The sequence below is a fragment of the Heptranchias perlo genome, chromosome 8 (assembly GCF_035084215.1).
Source record: "Heptranchias perlo isolate sHepPer1 chromosome 8, sHepPer1.hap1, whole genome shotgun sequence".
Lineage (NCBI taxonomy): Eukaryota > Metazoa > Chordata > Chondrichthyes > Hexanchiformes > Hexanchidae > Heptranchias > Heptranchias perlo.
The window spans coordinates 12,814,488-12,836,193 of record NC_090332.1 but is presented as its reverse complement, the minus strand read 5'-3'; the positions used below and the strand labels follow the sequence as shown (position 1 = coordinate 12,836,193).

General features: G+C 44.0%; 1 protein-coding gene across 1 annotated transcript in view; it reads left to right on the top strand.

Annotated features, from left to right (window-relative positions):
- The first annotated feature begins 4,191 nt into the window (after positions 1–4,191).
- rasgrp3 (RAS guanyl releasing protein 3 (calcium and DAG-regulated)) overlaps positions 4,192–21,706 on the top strand; it is an 84,715-nt gene continuing 67,200 nt past the window's right edge. Inside the window, exons 1-2 of the mRNA XM_067988675.1 lie at positions 4,192–4,458; positions 7,960–8,151. Coding sequence (XP_067844776.1) covers positions 8,082–8,151 — 70 coding nt within the window. The 5' untranslated portion in view covers positions 4,192–4,458; positions 7,960–8,081. The remainder of the gene's footprint in view (positions 4,459–7,959; positions 8,152–21,706) is intronic.

Here is a 21,706-nt window from a genome sequence, read left to right as displayed (position 1 = left end):
TAGAGCCCACACGAACATTCCAGGCACATGTATTGTTTCTTCCAGTCCTTATTGGTGCTGATTGCCAGTTAATCTGAAATTTAACCACACTGTTGTCATCAGTCTCTAGAGGTTCAGTTACTTCTATCTCACTTACCTATTCATTAGACTTTAGATAGTGTCCATTGTAGAACGAGTTACATTTCAAACCAACTGTTGGGATTTTCCACTATTATTCAAGGATGGAACTGAATGCCAGAAGAATGTTTCCCAAGTTTGAGGCACATGCATAAAACTTCAAAAGTAGCTCCATCTGTGGCACCCAGAACCCACAAGCCAGTCATAAACCACTGTTGGTAAAACCTTATGTGCATTTACGATAGTGGACAACTACTAGCCTGTGATTTACACATAGTGGCTTTTGTTGGTCTAATGCTCTTCTGCTCAACCAAATCTCATTAAGTTCTTATTAAATTGGTGCAAGGCCCAGGACCTAGAACCAACGGATTCTTCCTCCCCATGTAGGTAAGATTATAGCAAATGCTAAAAATGTTTTGGAAACACAGAGTGCATTGTTTCTGTTAAGACGGGCAGGATTTCTTCATGAACAAGAGCAAAAAGAAGCACTGATGAGGGGAAGTGAAAGTTATTGCCACTGGTTACAAAGAAAATGCACAGTAGCTACTAGGTGTTTACTGAGGTTGGGAAGTTTAGCTGAAGTCGACACTTAAATAGTTGTTAAAACAGCTCCCCTGGTGACTCCATTGGTAATGGCAATGTGTAAATGAGCCACATTGACCAAGACGTCTCAAGCTTGATTCCTGTACTGAGCTAGATGATCTCAACTAATGTGGCAATACAAATAACCTCAGCATTCCTGGTTCAAGGAGGTAAAACTCACTGGGATTCGCACTTCTGATCACTATGCAATAGTCCATATTGTAAAGTAGCAAAAATAAGAGCATATGGAATTGGAGGTAACCTTGTGAATTGGGTTGGTAATTGGTTGGGAGGTTAGAAGACAGAGAGTGGGGATAAAGGGAATGTACTCTAATTGGCATAATAATGACAAGTGGTGTTCCCCAGGGATCTGTACTGGAGCCTCAGCTTTTCACCATATATATTAATGACTTGGATGAAGGTATAGAAAGTTCTATATCCAAGTTTGTAGTGAGTTGTGTAGATGGGAGCAGGAAGTTACAAAGGGACATGGACAAAATTAAGTGAGTGGGCAAAACTGTGGCAGATGGAGTTCAATGTGGGGAAGTGTGAGGTCATCCACTTTCGATCCAAGAAAAACAAATAGGAATATGTCCTTACTGGCGAGTGACTGGGAGCTGTGGGGGAGGAGCAATGGGATTTGGGTATCCAGGTACACAAATCACTGAATGCTAGTGCACAAATCCAAAAAGTAATCAAAAAGGCTAGTGGAATGTTGTCCTTTATCTCAAGTGGCTGGAGTACTAAGGGGAGGAAGTGATTCTTCAGTTGTACAAAGCTTTGGTCAGACCCCATTTGGCGTACTGTGTTCAATTTTGGACACCGCTCCTCAGGAACGATATATTGGCCTTAGAGGAGGTAGAGTGCAGATTCATCAGAATGATACCAGGGTTTAAAGTGTTAAATTATGAGGACAGATTGCATAAATTTTGGTTGTACTCCCTTGAGTTTAGTAGGTTGAGGGGTGACCTACTTGAGGTGTTTAAAATGATAAAAGGATTTGACAGTATAGATTTGATATAGTAGGAGTTGGATTTATACTTGAAAAGGAAAACATTTTGCAGGGCTATAGTGAAAGTGTGGGGGAATGGGACTAATTGGACAGGTCTTTCAAAGAACCGGCACAGGCATTATGGGCTGAATGTCTTCCTTCTGTGCTATAAGATTCTATAGATACAGACAAGCTATTTCCTACGGTGGGGGAATCCAGAACAAAGGGGCATAATCTTAAAATTAGAGCTAGGCCATTCAGGAGTGAAATCAGGAAGCACTTTTTCACACAAAGGGTAGTGAAAATGTGGAATCCTCTCCCCCAAAAGGCTGTGGATGCTGGGTCAATTGAAATTTTCAAGATTGAGATTGACGGATTTTTTTAAAGCTATCAAGGGATATGGATGAAAGGCAGGTAAATGGAGTTGAGGTACAGATCAGCCATTATCTAATTGAATGGTGGAACAGGCTCGAGGGGATGAATTGCCTCCTTCTGTTCCTATGTTCCTAAGGTACACGTGTATGGATGTCAAGACAGGATTTCTTTTGGGCTTTAATGACCATAGGTCATTGGGTGGGATATAGGAGGCCAACTGGATACCAACAGAAGCCAATAGCTCCTGGAGCGGAACAAAGGAGAATATTAGACTATCATAATGACTCTGAGGAGGGATGGTATATACATACATATATTCTTCATTATTGAGCGTACAAAAGCGAGAAACTTATGCTAAACCTTTATAAAACACTGGCTAGGCCTTAGCAGGAGTATTGTGTTCAATTCTGGGCACCACACTTTAGGAAGGATGCCAGGGCCTTAGAGAGGGTGCAGAAGAGATTTACTAGAATGGTGCCAGGGATGAGGGACTTCAGTTATGTGGAAAGACTGGAGAAGCTGGGGTTGTTCTCCTTGGAACAGAGAAGGTTAAGGGGAGATTTGATGGAGGTGTTCAAAATCATGAAGAGTTTTGACAGAGTAAATAAGGAGAAGCTGTTTCCACTGGCAGAAAGGGCAGTAACCAGAGGGCACAGATTCAAGGTGGTCGGCAAAAGAGCCAGAGGCGACATGAGGAAACACTTTTTTACGCAGCGAGTTGTAATGATCTGGAATGCACTGCCTGAAAGAGTGGTGGAAGCAGATTCAATAGTAACTTTCAAAAGGGAATTGGATAAATATTTGAAGGGAAAACATTTACAGGGCTATGGGGAAAGAGCAGGGGAATGGGAATAATTGGATTGCTCTGTGGCACAGGCACAATGGGCCGAATGGCCTCTTTCTGTGTTGTTACTACGATGATACTATGAAAGGAAAGGTGCAAGGCCCAAAAGTGCAGGACAATGTTGAAAAGAGTAGGAAAGGAGACAAATAAATTGAGAACCAACGATTAGGTGATGCCAGCCTTGGGTTATGAAAGTAGGTTAGAAGTCTCACAGTTCTGTGGTCTTGGGAAACATGTGTATCATGAATGCCTCCATCGCTCGAACTGGAATCCAGTTTCACTTTGGTAAACAGCTGCTGAAATCTTCCGCTCCTGAACGTCCAGGCCCATAGTTTGCAGTTGGGTTTCTACAACTAATGCAGCAGAGACGGGGATCAAACCTGGGATCTGCCTAGTCAGACACTGTCTACCAGTCTATTTGTATGTGGAGCTATCAGGGAAAACATTTATAAAACTTCTTTTCCTGCTTGACAGAAAGGCTACAAGCTGCCAGTGTATGATCTGTCAGAAAACCCCACTGTCGCAAAATAACGAGAGAGGCCCAAGAAAAAAAAATATTGGTTTATTTTAGGTGCTAGAGCAGACTGAGGGGACGACAATTTAAGTCATTTGTCTGTCATGTAACACAGATTTTCACTCATAATAATCACAAAATGGCCATTTGACAAGCAATTGCGATGGTGGCCGGGGGGGATAAAGAAACCTAAAGGCATTTAGTCTTGTGACCGGTACAAACAAGATGTGAATTCCTGTGAAATGTATTCACTATTTGCAGCTCATTGCTTCATGTGCTATAAGAATGTGGAGCTGGGTAAATACAGTGCTGAATTTAATTAGCATTACAAGTTCCCCTGCAATACCAGGAGCTCTTTAATTGGCTTTTGCATAATACACCTCCTGCTAAAGGAACCAGTTTTCTTTTACCACTCGTGAGTAAGTATGTCTTAGAGAGGTTTAAGAAGCGGTGAAACTGTGATGGTCTACCAGCTGTGTGTGTGTGGGGGGGGGGGATGGGAAGTCAAGCTGTTGTCCTGACCACAGGCAGGGTTGATTTTTTTTTTGGTTATATAAATAACTTTGGTGTCTGACTCTAACTTGCATGCAGCAGAGAGATTAATCATTTACAAATTGTTGAGGAGCTCTTTGTTCTTTGGGTAACTATTTGAGAGAGGCAGCTCTGCTGTGCCTGGGATGTCAGATGCCAGCCTGTAGGAACACACCCACTCCCCTCCCTCCCTCCCCTCCTTTACTGTATGGTTTTGTCTCTCTCTCTCTCTCTCTGTTTTGCTCACGGGATGTCAGTGCGCATGAGTCAGTGTGTGTCCTTCTCCTTCAAAACTATTTCAAGCATAAATGAAGTCTTCTTTGCTCACTCGCCTTACATAATTGAGATGCCGAGATCATGACATCACATGATGCAGGAGCTTAGCAACGGCTATAAGGAGTTTAAGGTCTATGGGCTTCTACATATCAATATAACCGAGGGAGGGAGAAAACATGTTTCTGCGGTGGGTAGTGGAGTGGAAAATTAAACAATCCTTTACCCCGGGTAAGTGTTATTTTTTTTTTAAAAAAAACCTGACAAACTAATAACTGTGAATGTACAGTTTAAATTGTGCCTGTGGTGGGATAATGAGTAAAAATGAGTGAACGTTTCCAAGGTTGTTTTTTTAAAGATTTTGTCAGTCATGATTGCAGAAATAAGCTTGTGTTTTTCTTTTCAAAGTCTATTCACGTAGCACAAGTTTGAACCGAAACCCGGTGCATGTGGGGCTGGAAGTATAAACAGAAAGCATTGCGAGTATCCGAGCTCTTCAAAGAGGGGCGAGAGATTGGCTTTGAAATGGGCTGTCAACTTGCAGACCACTCTGCCCCGTGCCGCCCTGGTAATGGGGAAGTCGCTTGGTGACATTCCCGCGCCCCAACGACCCCACCAGTCAGTTTTGGAGGTGGGTAGAGGGAGGTCCGGTAGCACGCTCCTGATTTCAGTCCCCCTCTGAAGGGAAAGTCGGGGCAAGTTCCTTATGATAAACCTGGAAACTGGCCAGAGGTCCTGGAAATGGATTTTTTTTTTGTTGTTGAGTGAGGTAACATGTGCAGCTGTCATTGATTAATTGGTCCAGATGATGTCTACAGAAAAAAAAACAGTCAGATTCAACAAGATATGGTTTTTGCATCTTGGTGGCTTAATTCAGACCCCCCCCCCCAATCAGACACACCTTTTATGCTATTAATGGGGGAGGGAGGTGAGGAGGATTAAAGTCACCTAGGTTGATATGGGTGCAGATTTTGCTGCATTAATATCTGCTTTATGGAGAAAAGTTTAAAATGTGCTGAAGGTGTATTTGCAAATCAGTCATATCACAAGTGTAAGCAATGGTAGTGGTATGACTTTTTATAGGGTATGGAGGGAACTGAAATCCATTTATTACTGCCCAAACTTTGGTGTCAGTGTTCTAATTTTGTCGAACGAATGTACTGGAACACAAGATCATCCAGTGCCAAAGTTACAACAGTTTATAAGATGCTTTGTTTGATCAGAAGATTCTCTTGTATTCTATCAGTGGCAACCTCAAGTGGGAAGAAAATTTAAAGGAACGCTGAGTTAATTCTCACTGACATTAGTTGGACCTCATCATGCCCAAGCTCTTGCCAGTCTGTTTCTTCTTCCCCCTTCTACCCCCAAAAAACAATGCTATTCCTAAAAAAAAAAGTTTAGAAGCTTTCGGGACTTCTGAATGGGCAAGGCTTACAAACTAACTTCAGGGGGCTGGTGCTGTGAGATCATTAACCGTCATGTATCTGGGACTGGGAGAGACTTGGCTGGATTACAGTAATTTTCCCTCGATTTCCATTTGTACAACTTTCGTTAGGATATTATGAATCTTACATATCATGCGTTTTTTTTGTCTATTGGTGTTGTTACATCTTCGTGTCAATTTTATTTCCATTTTTAATTCCTATGTCTACATCTGTAATGGAAACCGAAATAAAAGCAGAAAATGCTGGAAATACTCAGCCAGTCAGGCAGCATCTGTGGAGAAAGAAACAGAGTTAACGTTTCAGGCCGATGACCCTTTGTCTGAACTTCCCAGTTAACTCACTCTATTTCCTACTCCACAGATGCTGCCTGACTTGCTGAGTGGTTCTAGCATTTTCTGTTTTTATTTCAGATTTCCAGCATCTGCAGTATTTTGCTTTTGATATAATGGAAACTGCCTATGTAAACGTGTCACGCTGTAATTACACCCTCTGACCAGTGGTGGCACTGTACCCCTGTGTCTCCTAGCTCCTCCGCCTGTACTGCACAGGAACTCCTAAGCTCTAACGAACCTCTACTTCTCTGCCTCCCGAATTGCAGTAAGCTTTGCTATGTAACAATAAATTACAATATAAAATCTAAGTAGTATATAAAAATAAGGACAGAATGGATGACTTTAAAATGGGGACTATATTACGTCTGTGCACCCTGGTCTAATTCTTGCCAACATCTAACCCCACTTAAAGACTGCATTTGATCTTGACTCTCATGTGCAATGGCATGGACGATCGACTAGTTGTTGAGAAACATTCAACAGATCAGATTTTTAATCGTGAAAAAAGACAAAAGATCTGCATTTATACAAGGGCTGATTTTAATACCTCTGCCTGGCGGGAACATTGTGGGCAGGGGTGGGGGTAAAGTCCAGTCTGTGGCTGTGGAAGAGGTCAGTGCGTTTGGAATGAGCAAGAGAGGCGTCTTAGTGTGCCCATGTGATTGTATGTTGAAGGATGTGATGGAGGGGAGATTATAATTGAAAGTGGTGGCGGTGGCGAGGGATGAGTTGAACAGAGAGAGAGGGGAAAGAAGTGACAGGGCTACAAGGAAAACCAACGAGGAGACATGAAACAAAGTCATCAGCCCAACATCTGACCTCCTGTTTGACGGCGGGTGAAGTGGATGTGCGCTGCATGAGATGTTCGTGATGATGGTGGCCAGGGCACCATCCCCTTGGGTCAACATTTAGCATGCCTAGAAAGAGGTGAAGGCATATTTGAGACTATAACTGATGATCACTGTCACTGCTATTCAATACCTATTGGTTCATGCTAGCAGGTGTCCTTGACAGCAGATGGCAATGTCCAGCATCTGCTCCTAGGCTAAAGTACAACCTGTGAAGCCTGTTCCCTACTCAATCAGAAAGAAGACCCTGTTGTGTCTATAGAGCTGATCCAAGCCAGTTTTATAACCAACAATGCACGTGACTGACCGTCAACATTTCAGCTACTGAACTGCAGCAGTTATGACAGCACATAATGACCCCCCCAAGTGTCTATCTGTCTGATGATTATGCCAGTATTGTCGTAGGGTCCATGCTTTGCAGTGGCAATCCAAAAAGCCTATGCAATGGTGCATTCATGTGCCAGCATATCTAGAGGCATCAGCTCAGGACAACTGGGAATTACTGGAGGGATCTAAAACTTTGAGAATGGTTAGAATGGGAGGAGCTTTGATGGGCACATGACCTTTTCTCAATCTTGACTTTTTAACGTTCTGAAGTTTCTTAGTTCTCTTGTCCCCGTGATTATATTCTTTAAAACCATTGGTCTCAGGCAGCTGTGGGAATCTGCTTGCTCCTCTCCCTCTCCTTCCATCACTGTTCAGTGGCATCTGTCATAAAGCTGAAAGCCATGCTCTAGTGACAATGTGACAGAGGTCTATGGGCAACGCTCCCCATTGATAATGCCACCAGGGAAGAACATCATGAGTGGCGGAGAGGAGGAAGAGAGTCTGCACAAATGTTTCCTCCCAGCTTCTGTCTGACCTGCTGCTTTAAAGTGTAAAACACAAATGAAGGAGGACTGAGAGGCAGAGGCCTTCGTTGGGACGTTTTACTCTGTTAAAGGCGCTATATAAATGCAAGTTGATGCTGTTCCTTTAGAACGTCCAGGATAGTGCGACAATTCAGCTGAACACATTTTATCTTCAAAAGTTGGAACTTCAAATAACACATTTAAGTTTTGTACAGTCAAAATAACACTTTATGTTTTGTACTGTTTCTTTTCTCAGTTATTTACTAAGTGGTTCTGGTAGAAGCCCTCTCCTGTGTGCCAATGAGACCTGCTTGCAAGTTGAGATGCTGTTCTGGAAAGCGCAAATGACCCACGCCCTTTGATAAGCCCAGAAGGATCATGGGATCGATTAACATAGGAAAGGCTGCCACATTGGATGAACTGTTACACGCCAGTGTTGATACAATTGGTAAGTGCACTGAGTTAGAGATCAGAATGAAGAAATGGTCTGTGTCTACATCTAACAGAATTCTGATACAAACGGATCTTTATTTGCCAGAGAAGGCCTTATCTTGATATATATTGTTAAGAAATGCAGATCCTTGCTGAATCCCAATTTGTTCCTGACACAGTAAAGCATTGTTGGAGCCAGTCCTGTGATACCGTATTTAAATTTGGTTGTTGTGCTGTGAATTATTTCATGTGCTCTGATTGAATGTGTGGTGCTCAGAGCAGCCATTAGTACTCTAAGAAAACATTGACCAGGTACAAATGTATGAAAAGAAGGCAGAGGAATGACCATCAGCCCCATCAATGCTCACGCTGTTCACAGAATGTGCAATCCAGCGCGCCCTCCTCTCAACTGCCAGCAACGCTAATTCTTGGCAGAGCCAAAAAACTGGTGGGGAAAGAATTCCTGTAGGGAATAATCCAGATTAAGGCACATTAATGTGCTCTAATTGGGGGACCAGGAGCCAAAATTGATCAGTGAGGACAGGGGCGATGGCTGAGTGTAGCTTGTTGTGGGATAGGAGCAGCAGAGTGTTGGATGAAATGGATTTGGAGGCCGGCCAAGAGAGCCATGTCTCGAGGTAACAAAGGCATGGATGAGGGTTTCAGTGGCAGATTGGCTGAGGTAGGGCCAGAGATGGGTGATATTCAGTGCAATACTGGGGGAGTGTTGCACTGTCACAAATGCTGTCTTTCGGATGAGGTGTTAAACCAAGGCCCTGTCTGCCCCCTCAAGTGGAAGTAAAAGATCACACAGCACTATTCAAAGTAGAACAGGGGAGTTCCTCTGGTATCTCGGCCAACATTTATCCCTCAACCAACATCACTAAAATAGATTACCTGGTCATTTATCTCATTACTGTCAGTGGGACTTTGTGTGCAATTTGGCTGCTACGTTTCCTTACATTACAACAGTGACTACACTTCACAAGTACTTTGTTGGTTGTGAAGTGCTTTGGAACATCATTGGATTGTGAAAGATGCTGTATAAATGCAAGTTCTTTCTTTGTTATGGAGCTGGAAGTAGATATGGGGTCAGAAGCTTAGCTTAGAATTGAACTTTCTTTTTCTTCCTGAGAAGGTGGCCAGGGAGCCAGATGGAGTCGATGATGTGGGTATGGAGTTCTTGGTGGGGGCTGAAGACGATGACTTTGATCTTCCTAATGTTTAGCTGGAGGAAATTGCGGCTCATTCAAAATGGCAGTGCAGGGGTCAAGAGAGGCGATGGAGAGGTAGAATTGGGAGTCACCAGAGTGACACATGTTGACCCCATGTCTGCAGATGATGTCGCCAAGGGGCAGTATGTAGACAAGGAGAAGGAGAGGGGCCAAGGTGATGGCATGGGGGTGAGAAAAGAAACAATTGCTGGAGATGTTTTGGGTACAATTGGATAGGTAAGAGTGGAACCAAACGAGGGCTGTCCCACTGAGTTGGACAATGGAGATAGGCATCGGAGGAGGAGGATGTGGCTGACTGTTTAAAAGGCTAAATAGGTCAAGGAGAACGAGAGATAAAACCAATTTCTCTGCCTTTTTCTTGAAGACATTGCCAATTGGAAGTGGTGTGGTACTCAGTTGGGGTATGTTATAATAACCTTGTTAGCTCAGTGAAAGTAAAATATCTTCCTGCAGGTCCTGAGCTGGGGATTGAATATAAAGTCACTTGGGTGGGGTAGGGTGGATTGATGGATGGTACTTGGGTATCTTCCACGGTGCTGTGTGGCATCTACGAGGTAAGGAAACTGCACCAAACGTCGGGGAAATAAAACACTCGGTACGAGAAAAAGAGAGAGAGAGAGAGAGAGAGAGAGAGAAAGGAAAACTGTGAATATTGGAAATCTGAAACGTATGAAAACAAATCGCTGGAAATATACAAGAGGCTGATCAACACCTGAGAGAGAAAGGTGGTTAATGTTCTGGATGGAAATCTTCGTCAGATAATGAGTTCTGATTAAAACATTAACCATACTGATTGTGCATTTCAGCAGTTGCCATTTTTATATTCTTGGTGCTAGATAATTAGTGGTGCACAGGAGTTCATAGAATCATAGAATTACACAGCACAAAAAGAGGCCATTCGGCCCTTTGATTCTGTGCCGGCTCTCTGAAAAAGCTATCAATTACTCCCACTTGTCTGCTCTTTCCCCATAGTCCTGTAAATTTTTCCTTTTTAAGTATGTATACAATTCCCTTTTGAAAGTCACTATTGAATCTGCTTCCTCCACCCTTTCAGGCAGTGCACTCCAGATCATAACAATGCACTGCGTGAAAAAAAAATTCTCCTCAACTCCCCCCTGGCTTTTTTGCCAATTATCTTAAATCTGTGTCCTCTGGTTACCAACCCTTCTGCCAGTGGAAACAGAGCTGCCCTATCAAAACCCCTCATAATTTTGAACACCTCTATTAAATCTCCCCTTAAGCTTCTCTGCTCTAAGGAGAACGACCCCAGCTTCTGTAATCTCTCTACATATCTGAATTTCCTCATCCCTGGTACCATTCTGGTAAATCTCCTCTGCACCTTCTCCAAGGCCTTGACATCCCCTCTAAAGCATGGTGCATAGAATCGCATACAATACTCCAGCTGAGGTCTAACCAGTGATTTATGAAGGTTTAACCAATAAAAATTCAGGTTATTTTTTGGGTCCCATCCACCCTTTGGGTCCAGCAGCTGAAAATAAATCCAAAATAGACATATTTGCTAAATATTCTGACAGGAACAAGAAACAAAATAGATGCTGATAAAAGGAAATCATATATTACAACTGATACACAAAAAGATGCTATCAAGATCTAGTTAGCGATCTATGGAGTGCTAATCCTTGACTGTGATTAAGATGCATTGTTGAGGTAGACATAAGAGAAGCTTTACTCTGCACCCAGCCTGTCATAACTCATCTGAGAATGCTCTATGCTGATACTGGTTATCTAAAGCGAAAAGTGTTCGATTCTCCAAAACTAAATTCTCTACCGCCTTGATCAGAATAAATATTCCCCTTGCTACAAACAGCTAGAAGTAGACATGTTTTCACCAATGAAGAGAAATTCTGGAATTTTTTTTCCCAGGAATGTGAAAGATCTGTGGTCCAGATGCCAGCAAGGTATGAATGGGGGGAATAAAATGGCTGCAACCCAGCATCATGAGGGGAAATGCTCTGTTGGTTCTTTGTTTACACAAACGTGGTAGAATCTTAGATGTATCATTAAATGTGAGTGGAACTTTGGTGCTGACTTTGTCTGTGGATAGTTGCTTGTGGGCTGTGATGTTACCAGTTTTAAAATAACTTCAACTAATAGGTATTAAGCTCAGGATGTCCCAACAGAATACTGTTGTGGATGAACTTCTGTTTGATTTCAGCAGAGACAGAGAGACTTTAGTGGAAACTCCTTGAGAAAATGACCCTAATGTTTAATATAGTAAACAAGAAGGCATCTCATTTAGATCAGTGCTCATCTGTTCCTCCCAAGCAATCACCATAACATTACCAACCCATAATATTAACAACCCTTCCAACTCAACCTCATTTCAAGAGTGACACTCTCATTTCTGAACAATTTTTTATATGCATTATTCTTTCATTACTAAGTTTTAAGGTATGTTTTTTAAAAAAATTAAACAGAATAAACAAGTGGTGGATGACAATCCAAAGCTTCTGGAGAGCACAAAAACAGCCCCCGAATTCCCATCAAATGTGGCTACACCTTTCACCTTTTGCATTTGGCTGCGTTTTTGCCCTCATAAAATTTTCCTCAGGCCTGATCAAGATGAAAGCTAATTGGTGAGACAGATAATAATAGAATTAAATGTCTGCCAGAATGTTATGATCACCCGGTTTCTTAGTCTTGTGATAAATGCTATATTTTTGGACCAATCTGTGTCAGCGTTCACTTTTCAAAGCTGTGGAATACAGTGTGATGAGCTTTTGAAAAGTGCTTGGGGCCGCAAAGGAAGTTGTCTTCTCAAAGAGCGATTACTATTGGCATGGAGGAGGAGTTGGTCTGATTGATGATAAGGCAGGATATAAAAAGAGGTTTGCCAAAGTAGCACAGTCTACCAGGATACCTTGTAAGAGACTGATAGAGCAGATTTCACTTGGAAGGAACCTATCGTGGACTCTATTCAATGCATTCATTTCCTGGAAAGAGAGGATTTGTAAAGTTTCTCCTGGTTTTCCAAAGGTAAATCAAGCAAAGCTTAGATCTGCGTTATCCAACTCTTCAACCCGTCACCTGCCCTGCTCATCACCAGCTAATTCCTCGATAGGGTCCTTCAACAGGTGTTAGGTCCCTAATTTACGTATTTAAGGGGACTAATGCCTGTTTTAGGCATCTGCCCGTGATGCTTAAAAAAAGGGCCCCGCGAATTTAGCAATGGGACCAACACCTGCACAGATTGGGTGCAGGCTGACCCACTGCTAACCTGGTATGCTTTGTGCCCCGTTATATGGGCGCAACACATATCAATTTCTACCCCAACTGGACTGAAACAGTGAAGGGGAAGCTAAATGTAACATGGAGCAGCAAAACTCAATAATTAAAGAGACAAAGTTAACTGATGGCGGGCAGCGAGTGGAAAATATCCGGGGCTGAATTATCCTTCGTGATCTCGCCTGCAATGGCATGCAAATGGCGGTAGGGGCACAGAACCCAGTCCTCGGCGATTTTCCCGCCGCATGTTATCCCTGCTACCTGGGAATGATATGTGGAAGTTGGCATTCGGCCCTGGGAAGTGACAGTAATGCTACTGAGATCCCCCATGGGAGGGAATGGGTCTTGTAGTGGCCTCCTGTCTCACCAATCTTGCCCCCACTTATGTAGCCCTCAGTCTTTGCCGGGGTCTATCGGGCTGCAGATTTCCTGCCCTTCTGTCTCTGTAAACGCCTGTCCACCTCCTCTGGTGCCGTTGTGGCATTGCCGTGCAGCACTGGTGCAATTTTGCAATTGGGCACAAGGTGGGCTTCCTCATGCCTATGATAATCCTGGTAGGAGTCCACAAGGTAGGCAGATCGGTGGGCCGGGCAGAAGTCCTATCCCACTGGAAATGTGCCTCAAAGAGGAAAATCAGCCCCATTTTTGGTAGTTTTTGACGTCGTTTTAATAATCATTCACTTGGGAGGTGATCTTTGTATTTTTAAACATAAGGGTTGATTTTACCTTTCAGCTGTGGCGGAAAACGAGCAGTAGCCGATCAGCCATTACACCCCCCGCCTGATCTTCCTTTCCATTTGACTTTCCCCCACTTCCGCTACCACCAAACGTTAAAAATCAGCCCTATCACGGGTGTTAGCTGTGATTCAGCGGGTAGCATTCGCGCCTCTGAGTCGGACGGTCATTGGTTCAACTCCCACTCCAAAGACTTGAGCACAAAATCTAGGCTGACACTCCAGTGCAGTACTGAAGGAGCCCTGCACTGTCGGTGGCGCTGTCTTTCAGATGAGGCGTTAAATTGAGGCCCCATCTGTCAACTCAAGTGGACATAAAAGATCCCATGGCACTATTTCGAAGAAGAGAAGGGGAGTTCTTTTTGGTATCCTTGCCAATATTTATCTTCAACCAACATCACTAAAATAGATTATCTGGTCATTAACATATTGCTATTTGTGGGATCTTGCGGTGCGCAAACTGGCTGCCGCGTTTCCTACATTACAACGCTGACTACCCTTCAAAAAGTACTTCATTGGTTGTAAAGCGCTTGGGACGTCCTGAAGTTGAGAAAGGTGGTACATCAATGCAAGTCTTTCTTTTGACGGTTTCACTTGTGCATGCTTTTATCTCCTATCATGGAAACGTTGTTCAAATCTCTTGAGTGTTGAAATAATTTAAAGAGTCTTGTTGTGTAGGCAGGAACAATTGGCGACTTGTTTTCTATTTAACAGCTTGACCTGATAAGGGTCCCACTGCAGCTCAGCTGGTGTACAGAGGCTTGTGTTCCAATGTACGCATGTTTCCATAGTAACAACGTGCGTGCGTACGTGTGTGTGCGTATATATGTGTGTGTGTGTGTGTGTGTGTGTGTGCATGTGTACGTGCGTGCTTGTACAGTAATTGAAACCACTGGCAACTGTTAGAAGTGATAGAGAATATTCCAAAATCAGCAGTGCAGCTCTGCAATTGAGTGTGTCAGATAACCCATGAACAAGATATTTATCACATCCCAATGCTGACTGTGAGATTACAGTGCATTTATTCCATACCTTTAACATATCATTTTCAAACAAATTTATGACACCACAAGTTCCTGGCCTCCATGGGTTTGGATTCTCTTTGGAGTGGGATTTGGGCAGGACAGGACCTCCGCCCATCCCCTCCAGCTTTGCCCCAACCCTAACACATTTCCCTGGTTCAGGGGTTGTCGAAGATGCACGATGGGCTCCCAGCAGGATTCCCGTCACCAAGAGGGAGCCCACCAGTGCACAGCTTCAAAATCCCGCCGGTGCCAGGAGAGGTGACTGGATATTTAAAGGTCGGAAGCATCCCAAAAATGGGAAATCTGTAGCCCGGTAGGTGACTGCGGCCTACACAAGAAGTCGGGGTAAGATGGAGGGAGAGGAAACCACTACAAGGTCCTCTCTCTTTCTGTTAGAGGACATCATGGCTGTTAGTGCCACATCCTGAGCCCACCGCCACCTTCTCCATGGTGGTCCCAGGAAGCAGCAGTAACTGGGGCGGCTACCAGGAACATCTGCTGGGGATACTCAATATTATTTGCATGCGGCAGGTGGGGAAGGAGTGGCCAGCGGTGGTCCAGGTGTGGGCCAGGGGAAGGAAATCCAGGTTAGGGTGGGTGAGGTTTGCAGTAGGCAGTAATGTTCCCTCGTTCTCCGCTGCTATCTCACCCCTTTCCAGGTGGGTGACGGAGGAGAATCCAGCCTCCTGTGTGGTGTGTATACTGAGAATGATGAATCCTGGCAAATGAATGTTTGGTAGAATGTGGGACTGTCTTGTGGTTGTTATTGTAAGGTGTCAATGGCACCACATGTCTACAATATGGAGCACAAGACCACTGAACTGATGGCAGTGCCATAACTTAAACTCCCTAAGGGTAGAATTACAAAACACCATACACAAGATCTGGCTATAGTATAACAGAAGCATGAGAGTGATTGAAAGAGGCATTTTCTTCATAAAATGTTTTTAGAAAACCTGTTTTCGTTTGCTCACAATGCAGTGACTTAAATTGCATCATACTTATATAATACTTAATTTGTATTCACACCATCGTAGTGAAAATAAGGCTCAGCTTTTCTGGCTTTTTCTCTTGGCAAAAAATAACGTTCACCAAACATTTTTTCACGAAGAGAGTGCCTCTTTGAAAGATTGTTAATCAGATTAAACCTGAACCTCGTCATTGCGTTTTAACCTTTTTACCTCACACTCAGATGCGTGTTGTCTTTTATTTGTTAATTAATTGCCAAAATTTGGTGAACTGTTGCACAGACAGATGGGGGGAGAAATTGGATAGTGCCGGCCTGATGGAGCAAACTGGGCACAGGGAACAATCCCTGTGCCGGAACAGGTAGGCCGAAGGCCCAATTTTTCAATTAGACAGGAGAGTTGGGGACGCCTAAATCAGTTTCGGGCTGTTGCGTTGCCAGCAGTGGCCCTCAGGTAGGTCCTGGGATGGGGGGGGGAGGTGATCGGGAGGGGCCCGAGCGGGAGCCTACAACACTCTTTGGGACTGTTGTGGAGCTGAAAAGAGCACTCCTGCTCCTCCTGGCTCCACATACAGGTAACTTTTTATTTTACAAAACTTACCTTTTTGGCGGCGGGCTCCAGTGGTCCCTTTAAGGATCATTGATTGGGCCGCATGTAGATGTGGTTATCCTGAACGCAGCAGGCCAGGCGATGGCTACATCTAGGGCAGCTCAATTTTGGGGAGGAGGAAAGCAATGTGACAGAAATAGAATTAAATGGTCTTGGTAATGGTAATGGATACGGTGTGAGCTTTGAAGCTCAGTTCAGGATCAAAAAGGTCATCAAATTTGTGCGCTGTTGAGTTCAACCTGAGCAAGCCACTGGCGAAAGTTATGGGGTCAGTGGTTGGTATATAGCGTTTCTGGCGGGATGACTGGAGTTTAGCCAGCGTTAGGTTGGAGAACGCTTGGCTCTCTCATGACTTGATGTTGGACAAGCAATTTGACAACACAGTGTGGAGGTAAAGGTGATGGCAAAGAGGTACATGTGGGGATCATCAGTATGCATGTGGAAGCTGACCCAATTCCTTACAGGCACTGTCATTGAGGGGCAAGGCATAAACGTGGATGGAACCTTGGGGTAGTCCTGACATGACCATGCAGAGGTCACCGTGCAGGAGAAACCATTGCTGGAGATGTGCTGGCTACATTGGCACAGATATGAGAAAGGGCAGTCGAACAGATATGGACCACGTAGGAGGGGTGGTGGAGGAGAATAGAGTATTCAGCCATGTTAAATGCCGCAGAGAGAGATTGAGGAAGACAAGGGGGGTTTAACGTGCTGCTATAGCAGTCACAGAGGGTACCATTATTAACTTTGACTGGGATGGATTTGGCAATGTGGGCAGGGCAAAAACCGGATTGAAAATTGGGCACAGAGAGAGGTGATTGTGGAGCTGGGTGGCGATGACATACTCCGCTTTGGAAGAAGCGAGGAAGCAGGTTCCCCTTGGTTAAGGATTGGTTATGGGAGCATAGAGAATTACATCAGGGGTGAGGGAAAAAACTGTTCTGATATCAGGAACTGAAGAAAGCCATTTTGTAACCAGGATGCTGAACTTTGTGACTGAAATTAGTCATACTATATTAGACTGGACATGCATACAGTACTCACACAGTATAATTAAGCTTCACCCATAGCATGTGAAGCCACAGTATGTGGACTGGCTCAACTCCAATTTGTTCATTTAAAGGTGTGGAGATGCCGGTGATGGACTGGGGTTGACAATTGGCAAGGTTGACAGGGTTTTGTGGCTTACGAACTAGAAATTCCAGCATAGAAGCGCGTGCCCAATTTGATATGTTTTTTTGAGGGAGGTGAGCGAGAAAGAGATCTTAATTGGCAACACACGTGTATTTATGCTTCAATGTATTTTTTTACAGTGACAAAGGGGTCAAAATAAGACCTCATGTCGCACGTTTTTCTGGTGCAAAAACGCAGCAATTTCGCGGGGCTGTGTCACGGACCCCAACAGCGCCTGAAGAACCTCCGATGCCGTATTGGCTCGGGTGATATTTAGGTGGCCCTGGCAGCTGCCTGAAACATATGCTGACGAGGGGCCTAACGCCTGTTCACGAGCCTGCTCAGAAATTTGTCAGAACTGAGCGGATCCTACGTCGGACAAGCTTCTCTCAGTTTTTTCAGCTTCTTCTGCGGACTGACCTTATAGTGATCAAGAAGGCCAACGGAATGTTGGCTTTTATTGCTAGGGGGATAGAATATAAAAACAGGGAGGTATTGCTGCAGTTATATAAGGTATTGGTGAGACCGCACCTGGAATACTGCATACAGTTTTGGTCTCCATACTTAAGAAAAGACGTACTTGCTCTCGAGGCAGTACAAAGAAGGTTCACTCGGTTAATCCCGGGGATGAGGGGGCGGACATATGAGGAGAGGTTGAGTAGATTGGGGCTCTACTCATTGGAGTTCAGAAGAATGAGAGGCGATTTTATTGAAACATATAAGATTGTGAAGGGGCTTGATCGGGTGGATGCGGTAAGGATGTTCTCAAGGATGGGTGAAACTAGAACTAGGGGGCATAATCTTAGAATAAGGGGCTGCTCTTTCAAAAGTGAGATGAGGAGAAACTTCTTCACTCAGAGGGTAGTAGGTCTGTGGAATTTGCTGCCCCAGGAAGCTGTGGAAGCTACATCATTAAATAAATTTAAAACGGAAATCGACAGTTTCCTAGAAGTAAAGGGAATTAGGGGTTACGGGGAGCGGGCAGGAAATTGGACATGAATTTAGATTTGAGATTAGGATCAGATCAGCCATGATCTTATTGAATGGCGGAGCAGGCTCGAGGGGCCGATTGGCCTACTCCTGCTCCTATTTCTTATGTTCTTATAGGAACTGCTGGAGGCCTCCAACAAAAGGGTAAGTTTTTAAGTTTTTAATTTATGTGGAGCCAGGAGGAGTAGAAGCTTAACTCGTATTACTCTACACCTTACTTGCTGTATCCTTGCTAACATTTATCTTATCTCAGTACAAGGTTTACTTTCCTTCAAATCCACATATATTCCTACCTCACAGTAATATTCTTGTTTACATTTGCGCTGCTCTTTAAATCATGCGACTTACATCAAAAATCCCGCCAGGCTCTGCGAGTCGTGGACATCCTGTTGACTTGTTGCCTCCTTTGCTTAGTCTCCCACCGAAAAAATCTGCTCACATTTCTCCAATACAGCAGTTACCACTGGCCCGATTGGTCAAATGGGCTTTTTGAAATTGCCATTGGGCCGTGCGGCATAAATATTGCAATCTCCAAATCTGTATTAATGAACTTATGCTGGGAATTTCCGTGGGTGTTTTCCCGAGCTGCTGTAACTTCGGCGGAAGATTGGCAGAAACCCCGGTTAGACGCGTGCATGTGGGTTTTGCTGATCTTCCGCCAAAGTTACAGCAGCCGATCGGGAGGGCACTTGAGGAAATTTCTGGCATTTGTTTATACCTGTTAAATGGCTTGCTAGTTACTTAAGGATCGTTATTACAAATATATAACGATTGACTGCTTTCTTACTATACTGGCTGACAAAACTGCGTGTTTCTTAAACTGTATGTCCTCATAATTTCTTCCATTTTGCTACATGGAGGAAACTATAGCTCCTAAATACTTTACGGCGCAGTTGTCTCTTTGTTTAACTTGGGTAATGATCAATTCCCAGGCACAGCGAAGACCAAATGGAGACGGAGACTTGCTACTCCATTATTCTGCCCAGGATTTCCGGGGCTTCCGCGCTTGAGTGTAACTGGGTCTTCACTTTCAATTGGTGCAGGGCCAGCATAAAGGGGAGGAATTCGTGACCTCCCAGTTCATTGTCCACTAACTTTGCAAGTGCAGTGGCCAAACTGAGGGGCATTCCAAGAAACCTGCCGGGCGGGCCTGTGCTTGGACCCTTTGCAGACCGGAGTCTGTCAGAGTCATGGAAGCATTGAAAGGTGGCTTCTGATATGTTTATTCTCCCTCAAGACCCTAATGCCAGCATCCATAAGTGCAGCTGCGAGCCTCTGAGACAGCATCTGTGCTCTTGCTTCTCAACCCTAATCCCAGCATAAGGGGGCAAGCCTGTGCCAGGAGTGTGCCCAGGGCATGTAAATTTGGAAAATTGTGGGTACTCCTCCCCTCACTGTATATCTCTAACACATTGAACCTGTCAGGCATACAAAGGGGGCCAGGAAAGGAATAACTGACTTACTTCACTCAAAAAGGCATTCAGAATAATTAACTTTTCAAGTGTTTTGGGGGTGGGGGCTGGTGGTAAATCCCTTAGAAAGTTAATGTAGAGAGGGGATGGGTAATGGTAAATCCCATAGAATGTTAATGTATAGAGGGGATGGGTAATGGTAAATCCCATAGAATGTTAATGTATAGAGGGGATGGGTAATGGTAAATCCCATAGAATGTTAATGTATAGAGGGGATGGGTAATGGTAAATCCCATAGAATGTTAATGTATAGAGGGGATGGGTAATGGTAAATCCCATAGAATGTTAACGTATAGAGGGGATGGGTGCCTATCCTGATTGATGTTTTGCTCTTGTTCTTCCTCTTGGCAGTGAACAGCTGCACACTAACTGTGTCATTGCTTTATGAGGGATAACCAGTTTGTGATTTTAACTTTTGGATATTTCTGCCAGTTGTTTCTGATGATAAAGCATATCTCTCAACAGCTGTGTGCCAATCTCACAGGGTTAATAATTTGACTCCTAGGAAAGTACATGACAGCTGCTGTTATATGTGATAGCAAACATGCAGCTGTTTTCCATTCAAGCAGTGTAAAGGTCTCATCTGGCAGTTTTCAGTGAGTTTGGGATCCTCAAAAAAACCTGTATGTAGAAGTGTCAGAACCAGGACATTGCAAAATGGATCCCACCTCTCTCTCTGTTAACTAATCTGGTACATTTAAGAAACAATTTAATTTTTGTGTTCTAATTTTCTCTTTTCTTTCCCCTTTCTTCTGGTGATTCATGCTGGGGTATGGTCCCACGGGCACTAGTAGCTCCCTGGTACCACATCCGACTGGTTATTCTTCATGTAGACGGGCCGATCCACACAATGGGGTAGAAATTTGTCTCAGGTATGGCTGAACTCTCGCAAGGATATATGAGGTCAGATTGTGCAAGGTGGCTGAATGTTTGCGAACCTGTCTACGTGCATCAGTATTTAAGGAAAATAAATTATTTAAAGCCGTCCCTCTAGCTCAGCACCTCCTGGTGTGATACTGAGCCACACAGTCCAGAGAAGATCCATTATATGTTATATGCCCCCCTCAGATATTGGCTTCGATGGAATGGCATATTGGGCGAGGAGTATAACTAGCGCCCGAAGCGATGCTGCCCATCTGCACTGTTGCTCAAGACCCCAATGTCCATCTACCCGATGGGACGCTAGATAGCAATCACGGGCAGGAAGCCCGTCTGTTTTTCCCCTTCCTAATCCAACGGGCACCAAGACTAACGGTGATGTCTGTACCATCACCTCAGCCGAGATCAGCTAACAGCACAGATCAGCGTGGATCTTCTCTGGACTGTGTGGCTCAGTATCACACCAGGAGGTGCTGAGCTAGAGGGACCGCTTTAAATAATTTATTTTTCTTAAATACTGACGTACATAGACAAGTTCGCAAACATTCAGCCTCCTTGCACAATCTGACCTCGCATATCCTTGCGAGAGTTCAGCCATACCTGATTGGTGGTGAAAGCTTAAGAGACAATGTCCTTCACTAAAATTGGACCATGTTTATTTCTTTCTCTCTGTGTGAGCATGGCACAGCTTCAAGCTTCATAACATTTATTGTGGTCATTTCCACAATCTTTATATATTGACATCAATAGATGGTATCTATTAATCCTCAGAGCAGCGAGATAAAGTCTAACCTTTGGAGCTTAGTGTTGACCTTTTGGAAATGAGGAACTGATAGGATCAGTGAGTCCAACAATGAATTTATGGTAAGTACCACTGTTGAGTGTACCTTTCAGTAGGAGCCTCCACATCCAATCATGAAGGAAGCATATGCAGGCCCCAAGTGCATCCAATCAATACTCCGAAGTAATGACGCATGAAAGGTAGTTTTGTCCATAAATGTGCTCAATCGTTGATGAGGTCACTTCCAAGGACTTTGTATTTCTGAATGCTGGCCGTTAAATGTCTGGTGTTTAAAAAGAAATGCTCTCAGCGTTAGGAAATAGGAAATACTGACACCGGCTTAATCAGGTCAGTCTGCTTCATGATTTTGCTCTCTTTTTCAGTAATTAACCCCTCACAGCAAGGAATGATGAGGGGGGTGGGGGAGACTGTCAGCACAAAGAGAGATATTCCAGAATA